Source organism: Cebus imitator, unplaced genomic scaffold, assembly GCF_001604975.1.
Source record: "Cebus imitator isolate Cc_AM_T3 unplaced genomic scaffold, Cebus_imitator-1.0 Scaffold368, whole genome shotgun sequence".
Taxonomy (NCBI): Eukaryota; Metazoa; Chordata; class Mammalia; order Primates; family Cebidae; genus Cebus; species Cebus imitator.
The window spans coordinates 803860-830199 of NW_016107683.1; the positions used below are offsets into that span (position 1 = coordinate 803860).

General features: G+C 42.3%; 1 protein-coding gene across 19 annotated transcripts in view; it reads right to left on the reverse strand.

Annotated features, from left to right (window-relative positions):
• Positions 1-14044, reverse strand: part of CELF2 (CUGBP Elav-like family member 2) — a 325875-nt gene extending 311831 nt beyond the window's left edge. For 8 of the 19 annotated variants that reach the window (XM_017507118.2, XM_017507114.2, XM_037730912.1 and 5 more), the window contains exon 1: positions 13275-14044. Coding sequence is in view for 8 of the 19 variants with exons in the window: in XM_017507103.2 (XP_017362592.1) it covers positions 13275-13327 (53 nt within the window). In the remaining 11 variants the exon portion in view is untranslated. The other 11 variants (XM_017507100.2, XM_017507098.2, XM_017507097.2 and 8 more) reach the window with 8 other exon arrangements.
• Between the last annotated feature and the right edge of the window lie 12296 nt (positions 14045-26340).

Here is a 26340-nt window from a genome sequence, read left to right on the forward strand (position 1 = left end):
CGCTTCCCCTCTCCCACCTTAGGAAAGGATCTTTGCAAATATTAAGTCAGATGAGCGGGTAATTTGGTAAGAAGGGCTCTTTCCCCGGGCCACGAGAGCTCCGTCAGCCCCGCATTTCAAATGACACGAGCGTGCACACTCGCACGCGCGCACCCCGCCCGGACCCCGCGCCCCGCTCTCCGGTTCCCGCCCGGTCCCCGCCACCAGACGCCGCGCCCTGCTCGGTCCTCACCCGGACCCCCGGACCCCCAGACCCCGCCCGGTACCCGCCCGCCCTGCCGGACTCTGGGACTCCGCGCCCCGCTCGCCGGTCCCCACTCGGACCCAAGGACGCCGCCCGGACCCCGGAACGCCGCGCCCCGCTCGCCCCGCTCGCGAGTCCTCGCCCGGGCCTGCGGACCCCGCCCGCCCGCGGGTCCTCACCCCCGACTCGTGGACCCCGCCCGGTCCCCGGACGCCGCGCTGCGCTCGCTCCTCCGGGAAGCCCCGCGCCCCGCACCGCCGGCGCCGCCGGTCCACACCCGCTCCCTCCTCCCGCGTCCCGCGCCGGCCTCCGAAGGCCGAGGAAGGCGGCGGCTCCGAAGCCACCAAGCCGCTCGCGGGAGTGGCGGGCGCCGCCCGTCTGCTTCGCGCCGGCGGCTCTGAGGAGAAGACGCCCGCTCGCTCGGCCTCGGGACGCGGCGCCACTCACATTCTGTCAGGAACTAGCAGGCGGCCCTCGACCATCATGTCCGGGAGGAAATCCAGCTTGAAGGCAGAAGTCATGTTCGCGGGCGCACGCGGCGGCGGCGGCGGGGGGCGGCTCTGCGCGCGTCCGAGCGGCCGCGGGCGGCGCGAGACGGGCAGGGACAGGTGCGCGCGGCCTCCCCCGGCGGCCGCCGAGCCGGCACTTGTCACATTCTCTCCTCGCGCTCCGCCAATCCCCTCCGAAATCCAGCGCCGGGCGGCCGGCTGCAGAGCGCCAGGTGCGGCGGGCGGGGGCGGAGCTCGCAGGGCGCCCGCAGCCGCTTAACCCCTGCGGGCCCGCCGGCCCGGAGCGCGGCCCCGAACCCGGCTCCGCCCCGCGGGGACCCAAGGCGGGCTGCAGCCACCGCCGCGCTCACCGCCGGGACACGGCCAGACTTCTCGGGGTCTCCGGACCCCAGAACGCAAACCCGCTCCCCGCCTGGCTCTGCCGCCTCGCCCGGGGGTCCCTGGCACGAGGCCGCGGTGGCCGCTCGGGCTCCAGAGCCCGCTCCGCTTCAGACCCAGGGCCGCGCTCCCAGAGCCCAGCCGCGTGAGGCGAGCGGCACGAGGTTTGCTTCGAGGCTTCGTGGGGTGGGGTGCTTGCCCGTGCGGGGACCAGCGGCCATCACCCAAAGGGAACTGGAGGTTTAAGCGAAGTAAATATCAGATAGATGACCCGAGTGACATTTAGGTACGTATCGCGGTGCCCTAAGGAAGACGAACCTGTTTCTGCATGACGGCACTGCCCTTTCTATCCTCTTGCAAACAGAAGTATAAGAGGCTGAAAATCAAGCCATAAATCACGTTTTCTACTCAAATGATAAATCACGAATCAGCCATTTCCTAGTATTTAACACAATAATTAGAAACCAGCTGAGTGACTTCGCGAGCGTTAGATGTGAAAAGGGCCATGAAGTTTCAACACCCACTTAAGATTTGTGACTGATTTAATAACAAGAAGTGAGAAAAATGGACAAACTCTTAGAAAAAAAAAAACAGAGGAGCTGGCGGGTTTAATTTTTAAGTGATTTGCATTAAGTTCTGGAAAACCAGTTTATAAGGTAGCATTCTAATTGATCTTTCTCTTAGTTGATTATTTGCGTAGCAAACTTTTCACAGTATAGTCACAAGTATGTAAGACTTCACGGCATATTTAGCATTCTGAATCAGCATCATAAATTGCATACCAGAAGTTTATAGTTTACTTCCTACAGAAACCACTTGATTTTGTAATGACATCTTAAACTTTAAGGTTATTGTATGTATCTGTACATCTATACACCTGTAAACACGCACACACACATATTGTGGTTTTGTTTGAAATATGTAATGTTCAGTCTTTGTTTTTCTAAAAATCAGACCTGTGCTAGGAAGCTTGGCTTTCTCCTCACAAATTAAGTTATGCCTCAGGATTCTGTGACACGAACCAGAACCACAGGTTTAAACAACTAAGCCACAAGTAATTAAATGTATCAGACATAATAGAGAGAAAATAGGATTTTAATTTCTTCTCACCAGTTTCTTGTATGATGATGACAGCTAACTATCTTCAGAGGTTATGAAGGCAAATAGAGTCTTAGAGATCAATTTTAAATCCAGGTTTGATGCATTGAGCAATATGAACTATCAGACCTGGGATATTCAATTAAGTCCACACATGCTTAATTGACTTGGTTGCCTTCTTCAGCTGAACAATATATCTGGCTTTTGACCTTCTAATTCCAAGATTGTTAGATGTAGGGCTAAACTAACCTTAATTTTTAAAATATTACCTTACCCAGTGAACCAGGTCTAGGCTCATGAGGAACTGAGAAATGGTTGCAATCCAATGAATTCTTATACTCCCAAAGGGCCAAACTTGTTCTCAGACTACTAAGCTACATTTACTCTCCACCTTAGCTACTGTTCTGCCTTTGAAATTACAAGATTTTGGTAGGTCTTTCAATTATCTAAATAATGAGCTGGAAAAATGAAGACAAACCTTGACAGTTCTTGGTTTTCCATATGTTATGTGCATAAATATCTAATGTATATAATGAGCTGACTATATAAAAATTTTAATAAAGGAGCAGAACTGGCCTCCAAAACGGAAGCAAAACACAACTGCATGGATCAAAGTGAAAAATATTTTGCAGTCAGCCATAGCATAAAGTTCCATACAGATCCACATTCTATAAGATAGAACATGTTTCATGAATATGTACACTTCTGAAATATTTATTTTCTCTTTAATTGCATGTGAATTAGTTGGAAGAAGCTGTAAGGAAGCCCTCTCACTGACTTAAGCCTTCTCAGCAGTTTGTTAAATTCTAGCCTCAAATCCCTTGAGGCAATAGTGGATTCAAAGCAGCTTTTAATCATACTATGAGGAGGGTGAAGTAGTATGTAAGTAGGTCATAGAGAGAGAATTCCAAGTGCATAGGTTATTGCCTTATTTAACTACTGCGTAACATAGTTTTCAAAGCACATTTGCTTTTGCATTTAAAGATGTAAGCAAATGCAGGGTCAAATATAAAAGAAAACTTATTCTACATGGGACACGGTGACATGAACGAAGGAGAGCTTATGGAGTGTATCTGAGTTTAAATACTTTGGCTGCCAAATACATAAATAATGTAGTCATTGCACAGGCACTTGATATAGGTACCAGAGGGAAACAAAATCCACACATCCTCCCCCCGCCATGGGTTATTTACGACAGTCTTCCATTTGTAGCTTTCATTTATAATATCGAGTCGGTTTCCATGATCACAGCACATACACAAAAGCCATTTGTAAAAATACAAATTTCAAAAGCTCTTGAGAAAACAAAACAAGAACACCCAACCAAATGCCACCCAATGAAAAGCTTCAATTTCTCATTTCACTGCTTTGGTAGAAAGAAAAAAAAAATCTAAAAACAACTCAACAGGGCCCCTTTTAAAATTTTCATGCAGTAATGAGCCATCAGGTATCATGTTTTGGCAGTTGGAGTTATTTGGCAGACAGCTCCACAGGGTCGCTGTTGAACACTCGAGTCCAGTGCAGCTATTTTGTAGCCAAGGATCTTATCAACGGCAGTGGAGAGGACGACGCCATCAGCTAGCCCCACTCGTGGATATGAACCGGTTGGTGACACCAGCCAGTGCTGCCATCACTGGCGACCAGGCTGTCCTGAACAATGAAGTTTCCTCATAGTTTTAGTTGCATTGTACAAAAACCTTAAGCTCTTCTCTAGCCCCATCCCCCTACCTTCCCTAATTGTCTCCTTTTTTTTTAATCAACTTGCTATTCATTTTCCAAACAAAAGGCAATTCAAGAATTGGAAGCACTTCAAGGGAAAGTTTCTGAATGACCTCATTTTATATGAGGCCTTCCCAGGCAAGGGAAAGCACTGTGCAGTTTCAGCTTCACTTCCCTCTTCGAACCTCATCTCATACAGAGTTTTATCCACAGGTCATTGTCTGAGCACTGAATTATCACTAGCATTAAAACACACACACACACACACACACACACACACACACACACACTCTCTCAATAGAAACAGTGCTAATAAATGCATTTGTACACAGAGTACAACTGCTTGAATTGGAATACTAAATCTTTTCCTGCTACCTCTCTAATTAATGAACCAGAATATAGTTCACTGACTATAAATCTTTCAACATTTTTGCACAAAGTTTCTACTATAATTTAGGGACTGGTGCTCGATATATCATAACCCATGTTTATAACCCAACAGTTAATTTTCTGCTCCTGCAGACAACCTTGTATACTTGTGATATTCCCATTTTTTATTATTCCTATATACATAACTTCCCACAATAGCATCACTTTAAAGGCAGCAGCGCTCAGCCCTGCAACTACAGAACAAAGATGTACTAGCATTGTTCAGGCAACTCAAAAAGCCACCTTTACTGAAGGATTTCTTTTTCTTTCTCATTTCTGGCTCCTCGTGACAAACCAGGATGCAAAACATCTTTCCCCTATCACATTTGCAAATTCAAATTGTATTAGCATAGCTGTTTTAGTTAACAGCAACAGCAAAGAAACAAAAAACAAGTGCAGTGTGCTCACAGCCATTTGGACCAAGCAATATAGGCCCTGTGAGGGGATTTCCCATCATTTCCAGGCAATACATTTGAAATCCACATGAATTTTAAATACCTGAGAGAGTATCTGACCTTGTGACCATGTGTTTGTTCTTGGCTTACTGCAGTTTCATTAGCAACTTGCAAAAATAAACAGTTTTTAATGTGCTTAAAAAAACCCAAACATATCCTTAAGTGATATATTGTAAGCATATCTCTTTTTGGTTTCATAATGACATCACTTAAACAGTAAATATTTATATCACCAATTGTAAGTTTAAAATGATCACTTATTTTCCCCCATCTCGAAAACTTCTGGAACGGTGACATTATTACATATCTAAGGCGATTTAAGGAAAAGAAAATGCCAGTAAAGATGAAATCATTATTAAGCTCATTTTACATTTTTTTCAGGGAATAGTAAGTAGTCACTGAGAATAGCTTCTACAGGTTTTTATTATTACTGTTTTACAATCTTGTGTTTTTCTGAATGTTTTTCATAGAGCCAAAATACATCATGGTGGATTTATCTGCCTTTCAAAGAGGCCCTCAAGCTGAAGACGGTTCCTTGAATACATACCTTCTCATTCGGAAAGGAGGTACCCCGCTAGCGTGTTCTGCAGCTTCCAATCCAAAGGAACGCAGTGTTAGCACTGTGGATCTCTCACACCCAGAACCCAACCATCTCATCACTTCACTCTCTAACTTGCCCTTTCCTTTTTCTCCTTTCTCCATTGTACCACGATTGCAGGCCTTTCCTTTCTCTCTCAGCTTTCTTTCTCCCTTTTCTCCTCCTCTCTCTCAAATGGGAGCCAGAAAATGGCAGAAATTTCCTCTCCAGCTGCGTGTCTGAGGAGGTAGGTGGCTACCAAAGTGGAGAGAGGAGCCGTGGGTCGCTCATCTGCCAGAGAAATCACGTTGACTCGCCTTGACCAAGGCTGATTCCTGAACTAGGAACAGCTGTCTTCGCAGAGAGCACTGGGATTCCTTTCTAGACGTTACTAGGAAGAGGAGGGGGAGGATGGAAGACGGTCCACCATGAAGGCAGTCAATGGGATGTGAAAGCTGGGAAGGAGGAGACGTCTGGGGAAAGAATGGGAAGAAGAAAAAGGCCTCCCTGTCTGGCACTGTAATTTGCACATGGCAGGCATTCAGAAAAAAAATCCTTTGTAGAAATGTCCCAGTGCCCTCTTGAAGGTGCCGAAATTTGTCAAACTATACCAGGTGCCCTTATCTGGTGCCAGCCTGGCGGCAGGAACAAAATTTACACTTATCAGAATGAGGTTTTGATTCCTTCCTAGTCCACCCCTCACCACCCCCACCCTGACGACATGTTTTCCCAATTGGCCAGAAGTTCTTATGTTACTGTCACGTGGTGTTAAATTTTTTAAAAAGGAGAAATTGCCGCTTGACAAACTACGACAGCTGAACAGCAACAGCTGGGAGGACACAGTTGCGGGCATAACATTCGGTCCCAGAGAAGGCAGCAACAGGTGGGGTGAAAGGAATCGAAATGGACGTGGTAAGCTTGAGGGTGGGGTTGTCTGAGACGGATCTTGGCAGGAATCAAAATCTCCACTTTAGAGAGAATCTCTCTGGGTATCACAGCCCCATGTGTCTGAATGTCTCTCCTTTTTCTCAACAAATACAACTTGAAAAAAGAGTGAGGATTAAGAGAGCCAAAGCTTGGGTTTCTGTGAAATTAAAGCACATGAATCTACTTGATTCACTATGGTAACTGATCCATCCCAAAGAGCTCGTGGTCACTAGGATCAGAAGATATCTGATCCAATACAGGCAGATCAGACTCCTTAGGACAAGCACTACTTTCAGACTGAGTGAAGACATTGTGAGGATAAGAACCAGACCTGTTGGATTCAGCATTTCATTCTGTCAAAGAGCTGATTGACACCCGGGATGAGTCATTTAATTTTCTGATTCATCAGCTAGACCTTTCCCTTAAGTGTGGCCATTCTGTACTTCCTAATAGAGATGAATGGCTGAAAAATCAAAGCCTACCACGATCCTCAGATAAGAAGTACAATGTGTTAACCTAATTATCACTACAGCAATTATATAACCAAGCTATTAAAGTGACATGTAGGTTGAAAATACATTAAGGTTTTGAGCACAGGAAATTTATTTTTTCCCTATAATATGGTTCAAATCTCCAGCCATTTTTAGCCAAGGATAGAGGTTTTTAAAAATCCCAAATGACTTTTTATTTAACTTTGCTTTTGATGCTAATTCCCATGAAGTCCATTAGGGGATTTTTTTTTCTTTCTCTTAAAAGAACTGCTCAAAACCTTCATGGAAAGGTGGTATGGCTATCTAGCCAAGCTCAGTGGAATGTGTTCTATCTTGTTTTACTACTATCGCTGAGTACAAAGTGTTATGTGACCTAATCATGTCACCTTTCAATTTCCTCTTTATAGGAATAGCTACATATTTGCCCTGTTTCATAGGAATAGGGCAGATAAGAGAGGAGGAGAGATGTAAATGACTTTAGGGTCTGAGGAAGAAAGGTGATGAAGCTAAGGATTGTATTTTGCTTTGTTTTCATAATAAAGATGAATTCAAGGTGTCCTAATGACACCTCCCCTCTCCCCTCACCCACCTCCATCTGCCCATCCTTCAGGGCCCCGCTCACCTCCCCTGTCTCTGCAAGGAGTCACTTGACCCCTCCTCATCCACAGGCTACTCTTTGTTCCATGAACATTGTGAGCTGCTTGAGGGCCCAGACTATGTCTTTTACTGAGCACTGCATGCATGTTTATTGCTGGATTGGTTTTCATTGCAATATGACCTATTTTGGCACCCTAGATGCATAAAAATTCGTATTTTAATTCATAATCCTTTAAAAGTCTCTGTTGTTCCTTTCAACATCTGTTCCCATTATACAGATTAAAGCCCAAGAGAAGTGAGGCATGGAAAGCTTTAATTCAAAGACCTCATCAACTATAAGGTGAACAAATAAGGGTATGGAAGGGAGAGTTGTTAGAATCTGCATTGCTGCTTTCAAAAATGTTTCCTTCCTTACTCCCTAGATGCTTTCTGTGTGAACACCCTGCTCTGTTTCTTCAGTCCGAAGCCCTTCCCAAAATTGGCGCTGGAAGGTAAATGTAAAAGAGCTGTGATTTAGGAAGGGCTGAGCAGCTGAAACTGTAAACAATGACCAGGGATTTGACCTCAGATCTTATGTGACAGTTCCTTGCTGAGTCATACAACTTCCTCACTGGTAAAACCAGGAGACAGACACAATTCAACATTTACAGGGGAAATGCTGCAGCAGAGAAAGATGTTTCTTTAAAATGTCAACTATTAAATAGTTATACTGTCAGGGTGGCCCAGGGAAGGTGTTTGGCTGAGTACGGAGTCATAGTTCCTCCCACTATGTCTAGGGGCCTGTTATTTTACCTCTCTTAGGCTCAGTTTTTCCATCTTTAAAATGGGAATAACAATTACCATTAACTGTTGGATATCTGTGGATTAAATTATACAATCTATAAGTAACCAGTTAGTGTAGCCAGGTATACAGTAGACGGTTAATAAATTTCAGTTTTATTTCTTATTTCTATCATAATACCCCCACCCCCAATCTTTGTTAAAACCTAAAACAGGCAGTTGGAAAAGGAGAAAACCAGTGCTGATTCGATTGCTCTTTTAGCACTGAGGTTTTCACTGATACTTCTAAAGCCTGTAGCCAGACCCAGAGGGACTAGAGAGGTTATCATTCCTGGAGAGCAGGCACTGAACATCCTGAGGCTTGGAATGAGGTCTCCATTTCTTTTCATCAAATCGGTTTTCAAAAACAAGGTCAACATGAGTTTTCATTTATAGACATGATACCTTAAAGGCATCTCCGAATGAGCAGGTCAGTCTTCTCATAGAGCCCAGAGGAGAGCTGGACTCTCAGCCCTAGATGTTCAAAAAGCAAGGCATGATCAGCATCGCAGGGCCTGTTGCCCTTGTGGGACTGAGATGGAGAGCCCTACAGAAAGAATGAAAAGCAGCTCATCAATGTCCGCATAAAGGCACAACTGTGCTCAAGCTAGACCTGCTAGAAGCCAGTGATGCGGCCCGTAAGATTCAACCAGAGTTTTCTACTGATTGCAGCTGCAGGCCTTCTCAAGAAGGGGATGAAAACAGCCACGCATATCAGAGGTGTATCAGCATCATAACTTGAAACCTCAAGCTCTTCCTTTCCTTGACAACAAAGTTTGTGGAACTAAATAGTCTTGCAGGGAAATTCTAGTTTTTATTTTTCTCTGAGGGCATGCTGACAATCCTGCTCCGTGAATCAGTTGATGAATCAAGTGATTCATCATGATCCTAAACAGCCAATCATGGGCGGGTCAGCCTGGAATGGGCTGAAGTAGCAGGAGTTCAATCTGCCCTAGTAATACATGTCACTTAGGGCTGGTGTCACCCTCTCTCCACAGATGCCATTTCCTGTTAACTTTGATTGTCTTGGCATACAAGAAAATGTGCCAGATCGGCCCCACACTCGGAAGAAAGCTGTGAGGGAGATAAACACACCTGTAGGTGATAATTGCTGATGACATTCCATAAAGCAGAATGGTGTGTTTGGGTACAAAGTGTATCTCGTCGAAAACCAGCGTTAACCATCATCTCTGAGTTGAATGGAGGTACACACACACACACACACACACACACACACGCACACACAGCTTCCATCTTAGTCCCATCTCCCTGAATTGGTACCATTTAATCAAAAAGGTGCTTTACCTCTCGGACACTCAACATAAAACCCTCACACATCCTGTCCCTCCTCGGACACTCTCTTTCCAAATGTCAGCCAAGTAAAATGCCATGAATTTTAATCCTCGCAAAACCACTGCCTCATCTTTCCTACTGAACAAAAGTCACTGTTAGTTGGGAAAAAAACTCCCAAATGCAATAACAATTAGAGAAGCAATCAATAGTTCTATTAACCAGGAATGCTCCCCACCCCAAATTCCCCAGGAATTCTCAAAATGTGGAAAGAAATTCAGTGAAGGCTAATAAAGGTGATTCAAGAAGGCATTATTGCCACTGAATGGACTTGTGCCCCTAACTGTTCTAGGAAGTACAGATCAATGCTAGGAAGCAGAAGATGCCACAGAATGAACTGCATTCGGTTAATGACTTACAGAAATCTCCATACAAAGCAAACTAAGTGGGATATTTCTAATATCCTCACCACCATGATGACAAAATCAAGGTAAGCTTTTTGTCTACGAATACTGACACCTTAAATACAGAGTGATCATCCCATGTAATACTTTTCCTTATGCATGTTCTTTCCATCAACCTGTGTGTTTCCATGGCTGTGCTCAATGAACTTTTTATCAGCCATGTTTTCACCTAATTAACCCCCCTGATTACAATAATTAGTATTGATTCACTCTTTGAATGACTTCCTTGGTCTTCCAGCACAATCTGCACTTGCTATAAAGTTCTAGATCTGAATATTAATCAAATGCTCTCTTTTATTTTTCAGCCCTAAAAGGAGATTTTTGCAATTGCATACCCTCATATTTTAAAAAAGAAAAACTGGTTTCATTTTAACTAATTGAGGAATATTCAGTCTGTGGTCTGCTGAACACATTTATGTAATATTCCCAAAGCTCGTGGCAGAGGGGCTTAGGGTGCAGTATTTACTTTCTATGGAAAGGAGTCATTTTTCCAGTTAGAATATTTTGCTCTTCATTTTTCTCCATGTCTGGGTTTAGAATGAAATTTCACTTCAACATTTGTTGAAGTCACTACCTTGGGGAATTATGGAAGGATACAGATTACGTATCCCATTCCTGTTGTGGAAATAGATGTAGACAACTTTGCCAGCTTCGGGCAATCTCACACCATCTCCATCAGGTGAAAGGAAAATACATCTGTATGTTGGATGCTAGAATGGGGGCAGTCTCCAAATTCCGGGAGCTGGTAATAGAGCCAACCTCCGGAAAAGCAAACCAAGTGAGAAGACAGTTCCCTCGTTCCTGGACTTAACTGTGACTACCCAGGAATTAAAGTCATTAGACCACAGATAAATCACTGATAATTTAGTCAAAAATTCAACGTGGAGGTTCTAGTGATTTCTTTAAGCAGGCCATGGACAAGTAGCTAGGGAGCACAGAAGGCTACTTTCCTCCCAACCCACAAAAAATGGACTTGCAATCTTTGTTTTGGAATAAAAATTTCCCATGGAAGCAGAATCTGAGTGTGCTAGAAACAGTGTGCCAGCCCCAGATATAAAGCTTCACCAATTACCTTTTATGAGCTCATCTTGAAAGCAGTTATTGGTATACTCGATGGAATGAGCAGTTCCAACCCCATTGCAAGTAAGAGAATACCACAAGCATGCATTTAAAATCCACTCTATTAATAACTAATAACTTCAAAAATATTATTATGCTGTACATATGTTTTGGGTGTACCTACTCTGAAAATATTGTCCATAGAAAAATCTCTACTTCAGAAGGCAATTCTATTTATCTGGTAACATTTATTTTAATAATTCTGTATTAAAATTTTTATGACATTTAAACTTAAGTTGGAAAAATTAAAATTCACATCCAAATTCTAAAAATTAGCTCATGTTTCATAACTGTTTTCATAAGTAATACATCTTGTTCCTTATTTACTGAGAACATCACTAATTTAAACCAAAATATAATCCAACTGGAAATATTTACAACTAAAGTTTTAAAAATACCCTTTAAAACAATTTCTCCTCTGTTTTTTTAAAATTAAGTACTTAAGCTCTCTCTACAAATGTACTAATATATTTTGATATATTGCTGTGGCACAAACGGCTAATTTAGCAACCCACTAGAATGTTAGGTAAGATATATTCTTCACAGAAGTCAACTTTAGTAAAATGATTTTCATGTAAATCATTTATAATTTACTACTCTAGGGCCAATTCTTTTATTTCTTATGTGACAATATAAATAGTTTCATTATTTGAGAAGTTTGAAACAGATTTTTTCTATTTTCTCTGTCTAAAGCCTCGCTAGTCTCACCTTAGAAACCAATGCTTATCTTGTAAAATGAAAGATATTTGAAGATGTGAGAAATGTTTGCCCTGCACAGAAAGGCATTTTATGAGGACATAAGCATAAATCAAAAATCAATATATTCCACAGAGACCTTGAACTTCACAACTTAATAGGCTACATAATAATAGTTTGTGACCAAAATTGTAAGAGCAAAAGTTCTCACTTGTCCTTGAATTTCTAAACTGTTTATCTACATGGATTCCAAAGGGAGAAGCAGAGACTAAAAATTGTAATTTGCGTAAACATCAAAAATATTCCTCTAAACTCTTCATGCTGTGTTTCATAAGTTCATCAAATGAGCAAATTAAAAATCCCCAAGCATTAAATACCATAGAGGCAGGTCTGGTCACAAGGCATTTGCCAGAATGATAATGGTATTACAAGCATTCTCAATCAATAAGTTTTCTTTCAGTAGTTAACAGAGAGGCAAGCAATAAATCTCTAACTTAATCTAACCAACATATCGGCAGAATGCAAAAAGCTCTATGAACAGTAGATACTAAATTTTTTAAAAGCACAAAACCACAAACAAGCAGTTGCAAAAGCTCTTCATTCTGTATAGTCTATACAAACAAGATTATAGGAGATAAAAAGGGTGTTGAAAAAGAAAAAAATAAAGCCCCAGACATGCATTAAGCTAGTTTGACAGCTCCATTGTTCAACGGGTCCCATTGTCAGACCCAAAGATGTATTCAGTGCTACAATGTCTGCTAGCAAATAAACAAAAGACTACAATTTTCAAAGCAGGATGCCAATTCTATCATAATTCTCCCTCTGCTTCCCAAAAGGTCAGTGGTGCCTCCTCCCTGGTATGTGAGAGAACCCCCAACACAGAGGCAGGAAACAAATATTTGCTTTCAATACATGGGGACCCAGGACGCCATGCATGAAAGAGGTCTCCAAACAGGTACACATTTTGGCAAACAGGATAAAGTGATCCAAACCTGGTTACACGGGAGGACTATTTAGGTAGGCTAAGTCCAGATTAGAGCGGTATTTGGAACGCAAGTCTAACATGGAGTCTCCTCAGCTCCTTTTTCGGTGATTATTCCATGCAGAGTGCATAATAATGAAAGAGGCTTAGACATTGCAAAGGAAAAGACAAACCAAGAGCCAGATTTGGAGCCCTTAAAATTATTCACTGGCCACTCACAAATAGCAGTGAGCAAATACATGATATGCTTTCAAAAGGCAACTAGTACAAATAGAACTCACGGCAGTCCTCCGCCTTTCTCTCGCTGGCTCTTTCTCCCAATCTCTTGGTCTCGATTTCATCTCCCCCTCTCTTTAGATTCTTTTCCCCCCCTTCTCTTCTAAGGTAAGGAAGCTACTTGATTCAGAGCATAATTATTGTCTCAGCAAGCTCTAGAAACTAGAAAAGCATGCATTAAAAACAAAGGACACAACAACATACCTTAAAAGCAGCTCTTCATTTCTCATAGTAACAGCGGATTTGGGACAGCGCATGCTTCTATACTGATAGTCTCAACAAAAGCCAGTTCAGAAGTACGCTCAAACATCAATGCCACAGTGGCTGCTCACTAACGCGCCCTCTCTTTCTCTCTCCCTCTCTCTCTCTCTCCCCCCCCCCTTCCCACTCTCGGCCCTAGTCAAATGCTGAATAGTAGAGCAAAGGGGCTCCTGCAGATTCACTAAGTAGAAATAATCCTCTCTGACAAGTTATGTTGTCTATGCATATTTTTACACTAATACACTGTGCTGCCTATAGGGGTCTTGTCTGCATTCACTCAAGCCTGGCTAGTGTTAGTTCTCCTAATTACCATCTTTAAAAATTGGGGAGTGGGGGAGGAAACAACCTAAGAACTCATTTACCTTTTTCTTATAGATTTAATACCAAAACCAATTTCCCAGTTGCCTTTTGCTATTAAAACTACAAGCGAGCATTGCAGATGACTTAACCACAAATTGGGATGGGTCAGTGTACTAAAAAGGATTTTTGCCTCTCTTTTCTGGGACACTGCATTCACAGTTGGATTCATCTGCTCCTCTTGTCTTGTCCTCAGGAAAAGTGACAAGGTCAAGACCCTTAGTCCCACCCTGGGTCATAGATGCATAGGATCGAGATCGAGGACTTGGAAATGTTTTAACTCGGCACACCAGAGTTCTCATAAATCAGAGTGTCATTCACCTGGAGGAGGGTATCTAATGGAAGCAGGCAATGCAAAGATTGTAGGGTGGCACTGGAGTCCTCATCAACACGGGAGCATCATTTGCAAAAGACCAATGAGTTGCTCTTTTCTAAAATAAGAAAAATCTGCTTCCCTACCAGGCTTTGCATGTACAGTTAACCGGGGAAATATGCATTGTACTTCTGTTTATTGGAATTAGAAAAATTCCATGCAGACTAGCCAAGTAAAATAGCAAGTTAAACACACACACACAGAGGAAAGAAGAGATGCTAAGGACTGAGCAATCCGTCATCAAAAGTGCAAGTGAAGGCACCATTCCAGGAGGTGTGTGCTGACCTGAAGCCAAGAATGTGCTCAGCTTGAATGGAACAACACAGAACAGCCTCAAACAGACCTGGGTCACTGAATCCTGGTCCCGCTCCCATTCTGCATCAGTACCACCATGCACTTCAGTATAATCCTGACTCAAAGCATTAATGGAGATAATAATAGAGGGGGAAAGTAATGTTGGACTCTGTTCCCCACCTATTTGAAGATCTGGAACACACTCCAATTTCTTGCTAGGTCTCTGACCTCTGAACTTGGTCTTGATCCACAGCTAGGAAAATGAACATGTTCTCTGGGCAGGGGGAGATGAAGGTTTTTAAATCTCCGCTGCACGGCAATCTTGCATGGTGAATCAGTTGGACTATGGCAAATAAGCGAAGGATAGCAGTCACCATCCCATTCCTATTTCTAGAGGGCAACAAGAAGGCGTGATGAGTCACTTGACAAAAATCAGATCATGAAATGAGAGCCTTGTCCCTAAAACAACCCCATTTTTTTTTTTACATATTCTTGCTTCATTCTAACATATGAAAGTTACAGTGAATATATAAAAATGAACAACCTTGCCAGCAAATGATATCATATAAAATCTAAGATGTTCTTTTGAAGTAAGAAAAGCATCATGTAAATGAGCTTGGAACCAGCAAGATCTTAGGGAGAAAGAGTTTGAGCCCATTTGCCTTGTGACTTTAGCTTGGTGCTGGAGCAGAAGTCTCTTATGGCAGGCGGATCATGAGGTCAGGAGTTCAAGACCAGCCTGGCCAACATGGTGAAACCCTGTGTCTACTAAAAATACAAAAATTAGCTGGGGCTGGTGGTAGGTGCCTGTAATCCCAGCTACTTGGGAGGCTGAGGCAGGAGAAATTGATTGAGCCTGGGAGTTACAGGCTGCAGTGAGCCATGATCATGCCACTGTAGTCCAGCCTTGGTGACAGAGAGAGACCTAAAAAAAAAAAAAAAAATCAAACAACAAAACTTCTCTGTGGCTCTCTTTGCTCCAGCAAAATGGGTGCAACAAATGCCAATTTATTTTAAAGCATCTGAAGAACTCGTAGTGAAACCGAGTGTGTTCGGTCATTGCAAATATTAATAAAAGTGGGACAATTGGATGGACACCAGTCACAGGTTTTGTCCATTACAGAAAAGTAAAAATACACTGCTCAGACACAAAGCCCTTTTCTGCATATTTCCATATGGTTTCTAATGGGGGCTAGCCTATGAGGCAAGTACTAACATAGCACAATAATGCAGTTGCTTATCCAGAGGTAAATTCTTAGCATTGGAAGCCCATGTTGTAGTACATGGGGCTGTTCCTACAGTGAAATGAATTGTGGATCTATGGTAGTAAGGACTGGAACTGAACCAAACCATTAAATATTTTATACTCTCCCCACTTCCTTTTTGGCCTATGGATATAAATAATGAGAACACTATTGAGGTAAGAGTTTAGTACCTGTCTAAATGCCACTAAGATGACAGATTGGGGGCTTAACATCTACCATGTGCTAAACCTGGGTTATAAAGATGAGTGAACAGGAATGTGGTTTAGAACATGTACATAATGTTTAGTAAGTTTTTGGCCCTCCCAACTCCACATTGAATTAATCTTTGTACTTCTTAATACACCCAACAGAATATTTTTTATCTTATCTGTAATTAATACATATTTGTTAAATAAAGGAATGAAATTATTTTTAACCACTGGAAATGTGAGGAGGTGACTATTTCATTTTCAAAAAAATTTTAAATGCCATTTCTTTAACAAATAGGTGAAAAAAAATAACCTCGACATTTCTAATTCTAATTCAGGCACTGGTTGGCGTAGATGACTACACTGAGATATTCCTTTCATGCTATTGTGTTTTACATTTCAAGACCTTTTCACATTTAGCGATTCATTTAATCCCCAGAACAACTTAGTGGGCAGGCAGAGCTGGTTCCTTAACCTACTCAGCTGCAGAAGTTCAAGTGCAGGAAGTGGCTGGAGTGACTTACCCAGAGAAGATGCATTAATGACAGAGCATCGTGCTCATTCTACCGACTGCTGGGCCTGCCCCTTTCAAGGGCAGCACTTGCAACCTGATGCTCCCGCTGTGCACAGAGGTCCATATGCACACCCCAGCAAGGCATGGTTTTTAAGGAATGCTTAGTGTAATGAATCTTACACTCTCCTCAAGTGATAGTAATAACTTTAGAGGATAGTCATATGGTTTGTGGTTTATGGTCTGTGTCTCCACCCAAATCTCATCTTGAATTGTAGCTCCCAAAATTCCCACATGTTGTGGGAAGGATCTAGTGGGAGATAACTTAATCACAGGGGTGGTTTCCCCTATATGGTTCTCATGGTAGTGAATACGTCTTATGAGATCTGATGGTTTTATAAGGAATTTCCTTTTTCACTTGGCTCTCATTTTCTCTCTTGCCTGCAGCCATGTAAGATGTGACTTTCACCTTCTGCCATGATTATGAGGCCTGTTCAGCCACGTGGAAGTATGAGTCCATTAAACCTCTTTTTCTTTATAAATTACCCAGCCTCAGGTATGTCTTTATCAGCAGTGTGAAAACAGACTAATACAGAGAGATAATAAATTAATGAAAAATTGCTTAAGAGGTTCTGTCTTGGCCACTAGCATCAAAGCAATTCCTTTCAAACTTTATTCCACATGAAGGTTGAGTTGAACCTAGACAAACTAACAACTTTTGGGGGTAAATTATTAATATTTTTTGAGATCATCTACAGTAGGAGCCATTTTTTAACAATCCTGATTATTACTATATTTGGCTGATAGGGAAAATTTTTTCAAGAAGATTAGCAGTAATTAACAAAGAACAACAATAAGAAAATAGTAGATTGTTCTGATGCCCTCTATATCCAAAAAGATGTTTTGCTATATAAATTACATTTTTAGCTAATAATGCAAACTTGATGAAGAAAAAAACTAGAAAAATGCTGCAATATGAGAATATTGGTAGTGAGCTAAGAATCAGCCAGCTTCTTGGCCTTTCCAGATTTGAACTTCCTAAAAAATTTTAAAAGGTGAAATTATGGATGCATTTTTTTCTGTTACAGGTAATTTCCAGAAGAAAGAGCTAAATTTCCAAATACAACTTAATGACTCTTCTATTTTTCTGCTTTCTGTGCCTCATCTTTGCCTTTTGGCATTTACATTGCAGAAGTAATGAAAAGTATCATTTCAATGGAAGTGTTAATATGAAATATGCTAGAGCCTGGCACAATGGATTCCATCTTTGATAAGAATGGGACAGTACACAACTCTAGCCTGCCTCTCAAATCCTAAAAGAATAACCCAGAAAGGTGGAAGCACCAAGGACATTAATTCTATTTAGCTGCTAGTTTCCGATACCAAGAACTGCCAAGTTTAATTAGATGTTTCTTAACATCTCATATTGCTATGGAAGATGAAAAGAATACATGGAAAATTTGTTAAGTAAATATGAAGCAAAGATCAAGGTCTAAAAGAAATGGATTTTCAGCTGGGTGCAGTGGCTCATGTCTGTAATCCCAGCACTTTGGGAGGCCAAGGCGGGCAGATCATGAGGTCAGGAGATCGAGACAATTCTGGCTAACACAGTGAAACCCTGTCTCTACTAAAAATACAAAAAATTAGCCGAGTGTGGTGGCATGTGCCTGTAGTCCCAGCTACTCAGGAGGCTGAGGCAGGAGAATCGCTTGGACCCAGGAGGCGGTGGTTGCAGTGAGCTGAGATTGTGCCACTACACTCCAGCCTAGGTGACAGAGTGAGACTCCATCTCAAAAAAAAAAAAGAAAGAAAGAAATGGATTTTCAGTGTACTAAGTGTGTGGTACATAGTAGAAGCTCAGTGAAGTTAATAAATATACATGTGAACGGATGTTCTTCTATTCTGCTGATATCACACTGAAGACACAAAGCTCCTCTGACCCCAATTTATCAACTTCAGAGGAAGGGTCTTTCTCTATGGGTGCAATGGAGGCAAAGCAGTGATGTCTGCAAATAGCAGAGGAGCCCGGGGCAACACTGGGGACAGGAGCCAGAAACTAAGAGAATATGGCACCATCCTTCCTCCAGACCCCAGTTCCCTGTCTTGCATTTCGGGGGAAAAAAATTCCAAAGCATAAAAGACCCAAGTATCACAATTCACTACCTGAAACATAAAACTGAAATTTGATTTAAAAGTAAGACCCCAGGAACATTGCTAAAGAAAGGGTTTGATAGTATCTGGGGAACTTAGTCACACGAGTTGTTGTCACTCAAGTGACAACTAAAAAATGACGTTTCAGTCACACTCTGGAAGCTGGAGGTGGCCATCCCTATGACAAACCCAAGAGCCCTAAATTCCAAAAGGAAATTCCTTCCACAAAGACTATTCACTCCTTTTCAAAATGGAGCTGTTCACCAGGATGAGCAGGGCACAGGAATGAATAATGAGCAAGATTAATTGTAAAGCCCCTTATCCTGATAAAGTGTCATATTTGTCAATAAGTATGTATAAATAATAAACCATAAAGTACTTGGAACTCTAAGAAGCCACTTGAAGATAGGTACTAGATAAAGTTAAGAGGTATTGTTCTAAAGAGTAATCCTGACTCTCTGCTGTAAATGAAAGCAGACACCAAGAAGTGGCTTCGGAGGACTACGTCTGCGTAGGTAGAGAAAGGACTGTTGAAGACAAGAAGAAAGGAAAGGATTTCCCAGTAAAATAGACTATCATGGATAACCTAGTTGATAAACAACAACAACAACAACAACAACAACTAGCTTTGGTTTGTGAAGTCTTACAACTTAGCAGACAACAGGTCCACAACAGAGTGGTCGTTTTTGGCCTAATGTTTCACCAACCACCACTTTCAGGTATGTGGGAAATCTTAAGAAGGCCATAGGTGAATATCATAAGTTAGATATTTAACATTTATGTGGAAAATGTACCAAGTTAATTCTTCCTATTTTTAGAGAAGGCAAAGGCACAAGCAACTTCCTTTCTTCCTGCTCAAAGTGCCAGGTCAGAGGAACTATGTAACTCAACCATTATCCAGGCATGGATGTGAAACGTGGTGTTTAGTGAACTTCGGGATCTTTCTTTCCTAGTGGTTTTGATTGTAGGGAATCCTAAGAAGTAAACCGCACAAGCTTATTAAAGACCACAGTGGAGTGGATCAGCGTTCCCTCCTGGAAGCTGAGCTCAATATGGCGATTCACATGATTACATGACGGAAATGCAAGTGAAACCCAGATGGTCTAAGAAAGATGACTTTCAAACTATCATAACATATCCACAGTTCTTTTTAATTTTTTTATACTTTTTCAGAGACAGTGTCTTGCTCTGTTGCCCAGGCTGGAGTGCAGTGGCACAATCATAGCTCACTGCAGCCTTGAACTCCTGGGCTCAAGTATTCCTCTTGCCTCAGCTTCCCAAGTAGGTAGGAGTACAAGTGTGTGCTTCAGCACCCATCGCATAGCTCTCATGTAATACTCAGGTGCTTTCAATGTTACCTTTCTTTTTATGTCACCCTCTGAAATTAAGTTATTTACTTACTCACTTGTTTATTATCTGTTTCCTCCCACTGAACCTAAGTTCCATGAAAGCAGGGAGTTTCTCCATTTTATCCCCACTTAGAACAACGTGTGATATGTGGTAGACACTCAGGAAACATTTGCTCAGAGGATGGATTTCTTCGTGAAGTATTCTTGTTGTCTGTTACTTAGTCTCAGTGGCTTGCAGCTATGTCACACAATTTGTAAATTATCACACTCAACAAGGAGGAGTCATTAAGTTATTCAGCTATAACAGGGAGCAACAAAAAGATTAGGAAGGACCTGTTCCTAACGTTAAGGACTTGATACATTCCTCGAGATGGAATGATAAACTTGATGTTTTCATAATTGTTTTTGAATTTTAAAGCACCATTTATAGGGGTACATTGAAAATAAAATGATAAAACTGTATATTTCCTTCATTACTTTCTATAAATGCTAAAGTTTGGGAGTTGATAAACTGCAGGCAGATAAGACTGAGCATTGAAGACTAAATGGGAAGACAAGACTTTCAGAATTAGAGGCAATGGGAGGAGGAGGGTGATTTTTGTGGTGGCTTGGAAAAAGCAATCGTACTGTGGGCAAGGTACAAGAATCAGAAGTCAGTGTAATTTTTGCTCCATTCATTTTCCAGAGTAGGTCTACGTTTTGTATTTCATGCTTCCGTTGACTGTGCCATATCCCAAGAGCTGGTGTCACCTCATTTCTCCCTGGGTCAGCCTGCACTCCGCTGCCCTCCCACCTCACTGAGATCCCTCAGGGATCAACAGCAAGTTACTCTTATGAGTTCTATCCTCTGCCTGCTATTAAAAACAAAACATTGGCCGGGTACAGTGGCTCACGCCTGTAATCCCAGCACTTTGGGAGGCTGAGGTGAGCAGATCATGAGGTCAGGGGTTTGAGACCAGCTTGGTCCACATGATGAAACCCTGTCTCTACTAAAAATACAAAAACTAGCCAGGTGTGGTGGAATGTGCCTGTAGTCCCAGCTACTCAGGAGGCTGAGGCAAGAGAAATGCTTGAACTCAGGAGGCGGAGGATGCAGTGAGCCTAGACTATGTCATTGCACTCCAGCCTGGGTGACAGAACAAGACTCCATTTAAAACAAACAAACAAACAAACAAACAAAAACAAAACAAAACCCTACAACATTTAAAGCTATTAAAAGCATGACACATTTCCTTAAATCAGTTCCTAATGAGATCTATGCCCACTTTTTAAAATGCATTAAATTTTATTTTATTTTACATTGCAGTGGTAGACATTAAGCATTACATTGACTTTCCGATTCCTTTAAAATATGGCAAATGCTCTAAGCACATAACTAAGTTATGATCTCCAAAAGAAAGTTCCTGGTAGATTTCTAGTGGCCAAAGGGGTAGTGGACACAAGGCAGAGAGTAGCCTACAGCTGAGTGAGGAAAGACATGGCATTTCACACTAAATACTCTGCCAGTAGGAAGCCATGAAAGGTTTGGGGCTCTAGAAAGATAACTCAGTATTGTATTAGCCTGTTCTCACACTACTGATGAAGACATACCTGAGATTGGGTAATTTATAAGGAAAGAGGCTTAATTGACTCACAGTTCCACATGGCTGGAGAGTCCTGACAATCGGAGTGGAAGGTGAAGAAGGAGCAAAGTCACATCTTACATGGTGGCAGGCAAGACAGCAGGTGCAAGGGACCTTCCCTTTATAAAACCATCAGTTCTGGTGAGACTTACTATCAGGAGAACAGCATGAGAAAATCTGGCCCTCATGATTCAATTACCTCTCACTGGGTCCCTCCCATGACACGTGAGGATTATTACAATTTGAGGTGAGATTTGGGTGGGGACACAGAGCCAAACCATATCACACATGGAGCATGAATTGAGAGCTTGGAAGAGCCTGGAGAGAAGAAGGAAGGACCATGGGAAGACAACCCTATAAGTGAGAGACTACGAGGCCATGAGTGAAGTTCTTCTCTTCTTCAACCACTGCATACTTGTCCAACTGGTGCACAATGCATAAAACATTTGTGTGGAAAATGGGCCAAGTTTATTCTTGCTATTTTTAGAGGAGGCAAAAGCACAGGCAACTCCCTTTCTTCCTCCTCAAAGTGCCAGGTCAGAGAAACTATGTAACTCCACCATTATTCAGGCATCCAAAATGTGAATGTGGTTTTGGTGCACTTGGGGGTCTTTCTTTCCTAGTGGTTTTGATTCTAGGGAATCCTAAAAAGTAAACCACACAAGTTTAATAAAGACCACAGTAGAGTGGGTCTGCCTTCCTTCCTGGAAGCTGAGACCAATATGGTGATTCATATGATTACATGATGGAACTGCAAGAGAAACCCAGATGGTCTGGGAAAGATGAGTTTGGAACTATCATAACACATCCACAGTTCTTTTTAATTTTTTATACTTTTTCAGAGATGGTGTCTTGCTCTGTTGCCCAGGCTGGAGTGCAGTGGCACAAAGGAGTGCATCACTCAGCTATCAGAGCCATCTTGTAAATCTGCACTGTCACCCACATGACACAAATGAGAAAAGGCGAGGGCTTGGGGGATTAAGAACGGCCCACGCTGACACAGGCAGTGCGTGGCAGGGATGGGCATCATTATTCCATGTTGCCAGCAGCAGCTGTAGAGAGAGGAGAGGGGCCAAAGCATATTTTAGCAGTAGAATCACAATGTGGACAACTGAGTGGGTGGAATGAAGAAAACCAAGGAGTTGAAGATAATTCTGATGTTTCCAACATGGACAATTTGGCAAATGATGATACTGTTGACCAAGAAGGCAACCACAAAGGTAAAACCAGGTCACTGGGGAAGATAAGTTACTCTGCTGAGAATAAGCTGAGCTTGAGATGCCCGTGGGCAGCACTCCGAGGAGAGGAGGAAGTTAGAAATACTGCAGTGGAGGAGATCAGCCCAGAAGAAAGTTGAGGGCAAAAACTGAGATTTGGAGGAGGACCAGAACCCCAGGGCAAACCCAAACTTGGCTGCACGGACAAAGGAGGATGTTCCAGTAAAAGAGAAGACCAAATGCATGGAAGAAGGGTTGAAACCTAGTTAGAGTGAGAAAATACATACATACAAAGTTAGGAGTTACATTGCCATCGATGATATCATGAATTATTTATTTGGATGCTGAATGAAAAAGCAGGACAGTACAGATATAAGGCAGAAACATGCAGAAAGTTTCAGAAACCAGTTGGAAACTGGGGCAATAACCCACAAAGGCAGCTGGTTTTAAAAGAAAGCAGGCTACTTCTGTGCCTGCACATGCCCTGAGAAAGGACATGGGGAACTTGTCCTTAACCCTAGAGGTCAGGTAAAATCCTTGCCTTCACCGACTGTAGCCAAACCTTCAGCTCCTGGCCCTGATTTCTGAGAGAGTCATAAGTGTTCTGCTATTTATCACTATCTCCTCTAATGTATAACTAAAAAATAACAGGCCTGGGGGCATTGAGGTAGGGGCACTGCACCCAGCTTTCTGAACAGACAAGCAAAGGTGCAAAACAAGCTCTTATGCTTCCAGTAGGCTGGTTGGATCCACTATCTCCATAAAAGCAACAGCACAAGTTGATTTTGAAGATGTCTTTGAATTTGGCCAGATAAGAATTCCCAAAAACTATAAGAAATTAGAAACTCTAGACTTGCATAAAATGTCCTGAGTCAATTGTTTTATGCTTTAAACTTTTTTTTAGTAAAAAGTATTATATACTTACAAGAAAGTTCACATAAGCATTTAGCTCATGGAATATTCACAGTCTGAACATACCTGTGCAATCAGTACCCAGATCAAAGCCTTACATTCATTTTTAATTCCCGAACCAATGCATAATTTGATGAACATAAATATACAGAAACTAGAATGCTCATGAGTTTGCATTGTCAGATAGACAAGGAGGATCCTTTGATCAACACTTTCTCCGGAACCACCTACTTCCTCCCATCTCCACTATATTAGTTGAGGTCATCAGACCTCTTAAGGAATCTCCCTGTCCCTAGTCTTTCTGGCTCTGATCTGTTACACATTTCAGCCAGAGTTATTTAATACTGGAATATGGTCATAGCTGTCTCCTGCTTAGAACCCTCTGAAGGTGTTTCCCTGACCTAAAAAGTCCAAGCCACATAATAATACCCATGAGACCCACCTACGTCTCCAACTAATCTCTCAGGTATTCTTACCTAGCATACCTAAACTTCTTGCAATTCCTTAAATACACAATTTCTCTTGTGTCTATGCTTTCACTCATGCTGTTTCCCACCAATGCAAAACTCTCCAGTAATCCCAACCCCGTCACTGGATTTATTTCTGTGTATCCTTCAGAGCTGAGCTTAAATATCAAAGCACTGAGCATAAAAATAGGTGCTCAAAAATACTGGCTGGCTGAATATATAATTAATTCAGTGACATCATCTCAGGAGAAAAGGAGATACAAAGATGTCATAATATGGTCCCAGTTTCAAAAATAAAAATAAAAAATCTGATGAGCTACACGAGCCACATGTTTCTTTTTCTGAAGGATTAGAATGTTAGTTATCTAAAGTTGAATTACTGTAAGGAGGATTCAAAAGGGGCATTGGGCATGGCTCCTGCCCTCAGGGAACTTAAAACCAAATTAGAAAGACACAGATTAATATGGGAAACAAAGAATAGTGCAGTATCTACTGCTGTAGGATTTTTTTTTTTTTTTTTTTTTTTTTGAGATGGAATTTCACTCTTGTTGCCCAGGCCAGAGTGTAATGGCACAATCTCGGCTCACTGCAACCTCTGCTGCCTAGGGTCAAGCGATTCTCCTGCCTCAGCCTCCCAAGTAGCTGGGATTAGAGGCATGGGCCACTACGCCTGGCTAATTTTGTATTTTTAGCAGAGATGGGATTTCTTCCTGTTGGTCAAGCTGGTCTCAAATTCCTGAGCTGAGATGATCCACCTGTCTCAGCCTCCCAAAGTGCTGGAATTACCGGTGTGAGCCACCGCACCTGGCCTGCTGTGAGATTTTATGAGCCACAAGGGTTCCAGGCAAGGGCAGGTGATAAGAGTGTGCTAGAGTAACCAGGGAGACTTTTGCAGAGAGACAGGACTTGGAAGAATCTTGAAGGGCATGCCTTCACTGGGGTAGGACATGGAGGGAAAGTTTGAGATAGCCCCTGCAGAGGAGACTAGCTTGAGGGTAGAGTACCTGAGAGATGGTAAAAGAAAGCCTGAATAGAAGAGCTTGGATTGACAAAGGTGGAGAAACAGACATGGGGAAGGGTGAGGCTGAACTGTGAATCCTATAAATCAGCAGTCCCCAACCTTTTTGGCACCCAGGAGGGTGCAGTGTAGGGGTGGCAGGAGGGATGATGATTTTGGGATGAAACTGTTCCACCTCAGATCGTCAGGCATAAGTTAGATTCTCATAAGGAGCACACAATCTAGATCCCTCACTGTTGCCATTCACAATAGGGTTCGCCCTCCTTTGAGAATAGAATGCCACTGCTGATCCCACAGGAGGCAGAGCTTAGGCGGTAACTCAAGCAATGGGGAGTGGCTGTAAATACAGATGTAGCTTAGATGGCTCACCTGCAACTCACCTACTGCCATGTGGCCCTGTTCCTAACAGGGTTAGGGACCCCTGTTGTAAATCAGGCAAAGGAATCTGCATTCAACATAGCAAACAATGGAGATTCCATGTAATTTCTGGATCAGTAAATGAAAATCCTCTCTGAATACCTCAACGAGAAAGTGAAGGACAGTTTCAGCAGCTGGTAGCTGACAAGTGGACCATGATATCCCCAACTACACATTAACAGCACTTGCACGATATAAAAATAATCAGAATTTGAGATCATGGTGGAACAAGGGAAAGAAACAGACACTCTCCAACCATAATTATGAAATATCCCCTTCTCCCAATTGCTTCTTTACCAATGACAACTCTAGTCCTTCTTTAATCTTCCTGTCATTTAGATAAAAACTACCAAGATACTTGTGTTAGTCAGCTAGAGCTGCCTACATGACAAACCACACACTGAGTGGCTTAAGCAACAGAAATTTATTTCTCACAGTCCTGGAGACTGGAAGTCAAGATCAAAGTGACAGCAGGCTTGGTTTCTCATGAGGCTCTTCTCCTTGACTTCCCAACAGCCTTCTCCCTATGCCTACACATCCCTGGTGTCTTTCCTGATAAGGATACCAGTCCTAATGGATCGGGGCCCCACACCTATGATGTTATTAACTCTACTTCCTTAAGGTTCTCTCTCCAAATACAATCACATTCCCAGGTAACAGGGTTAGGACTTCCACATACAAATTTTGGGGAGAACACAGTTGAGTCCATAACGATATCCCATGCTTTCTGAAAACATTCAATCCAAGACTGTCCTCCAGTTCCTTAAAACCCCATTTGAATCATACAGCATAAGCCCTATTTCTACAATAAGCTCCTTTCAACTCTCTTTTTCCAAGATGTCCTGCCACACCGTTGGCATGCATTCTA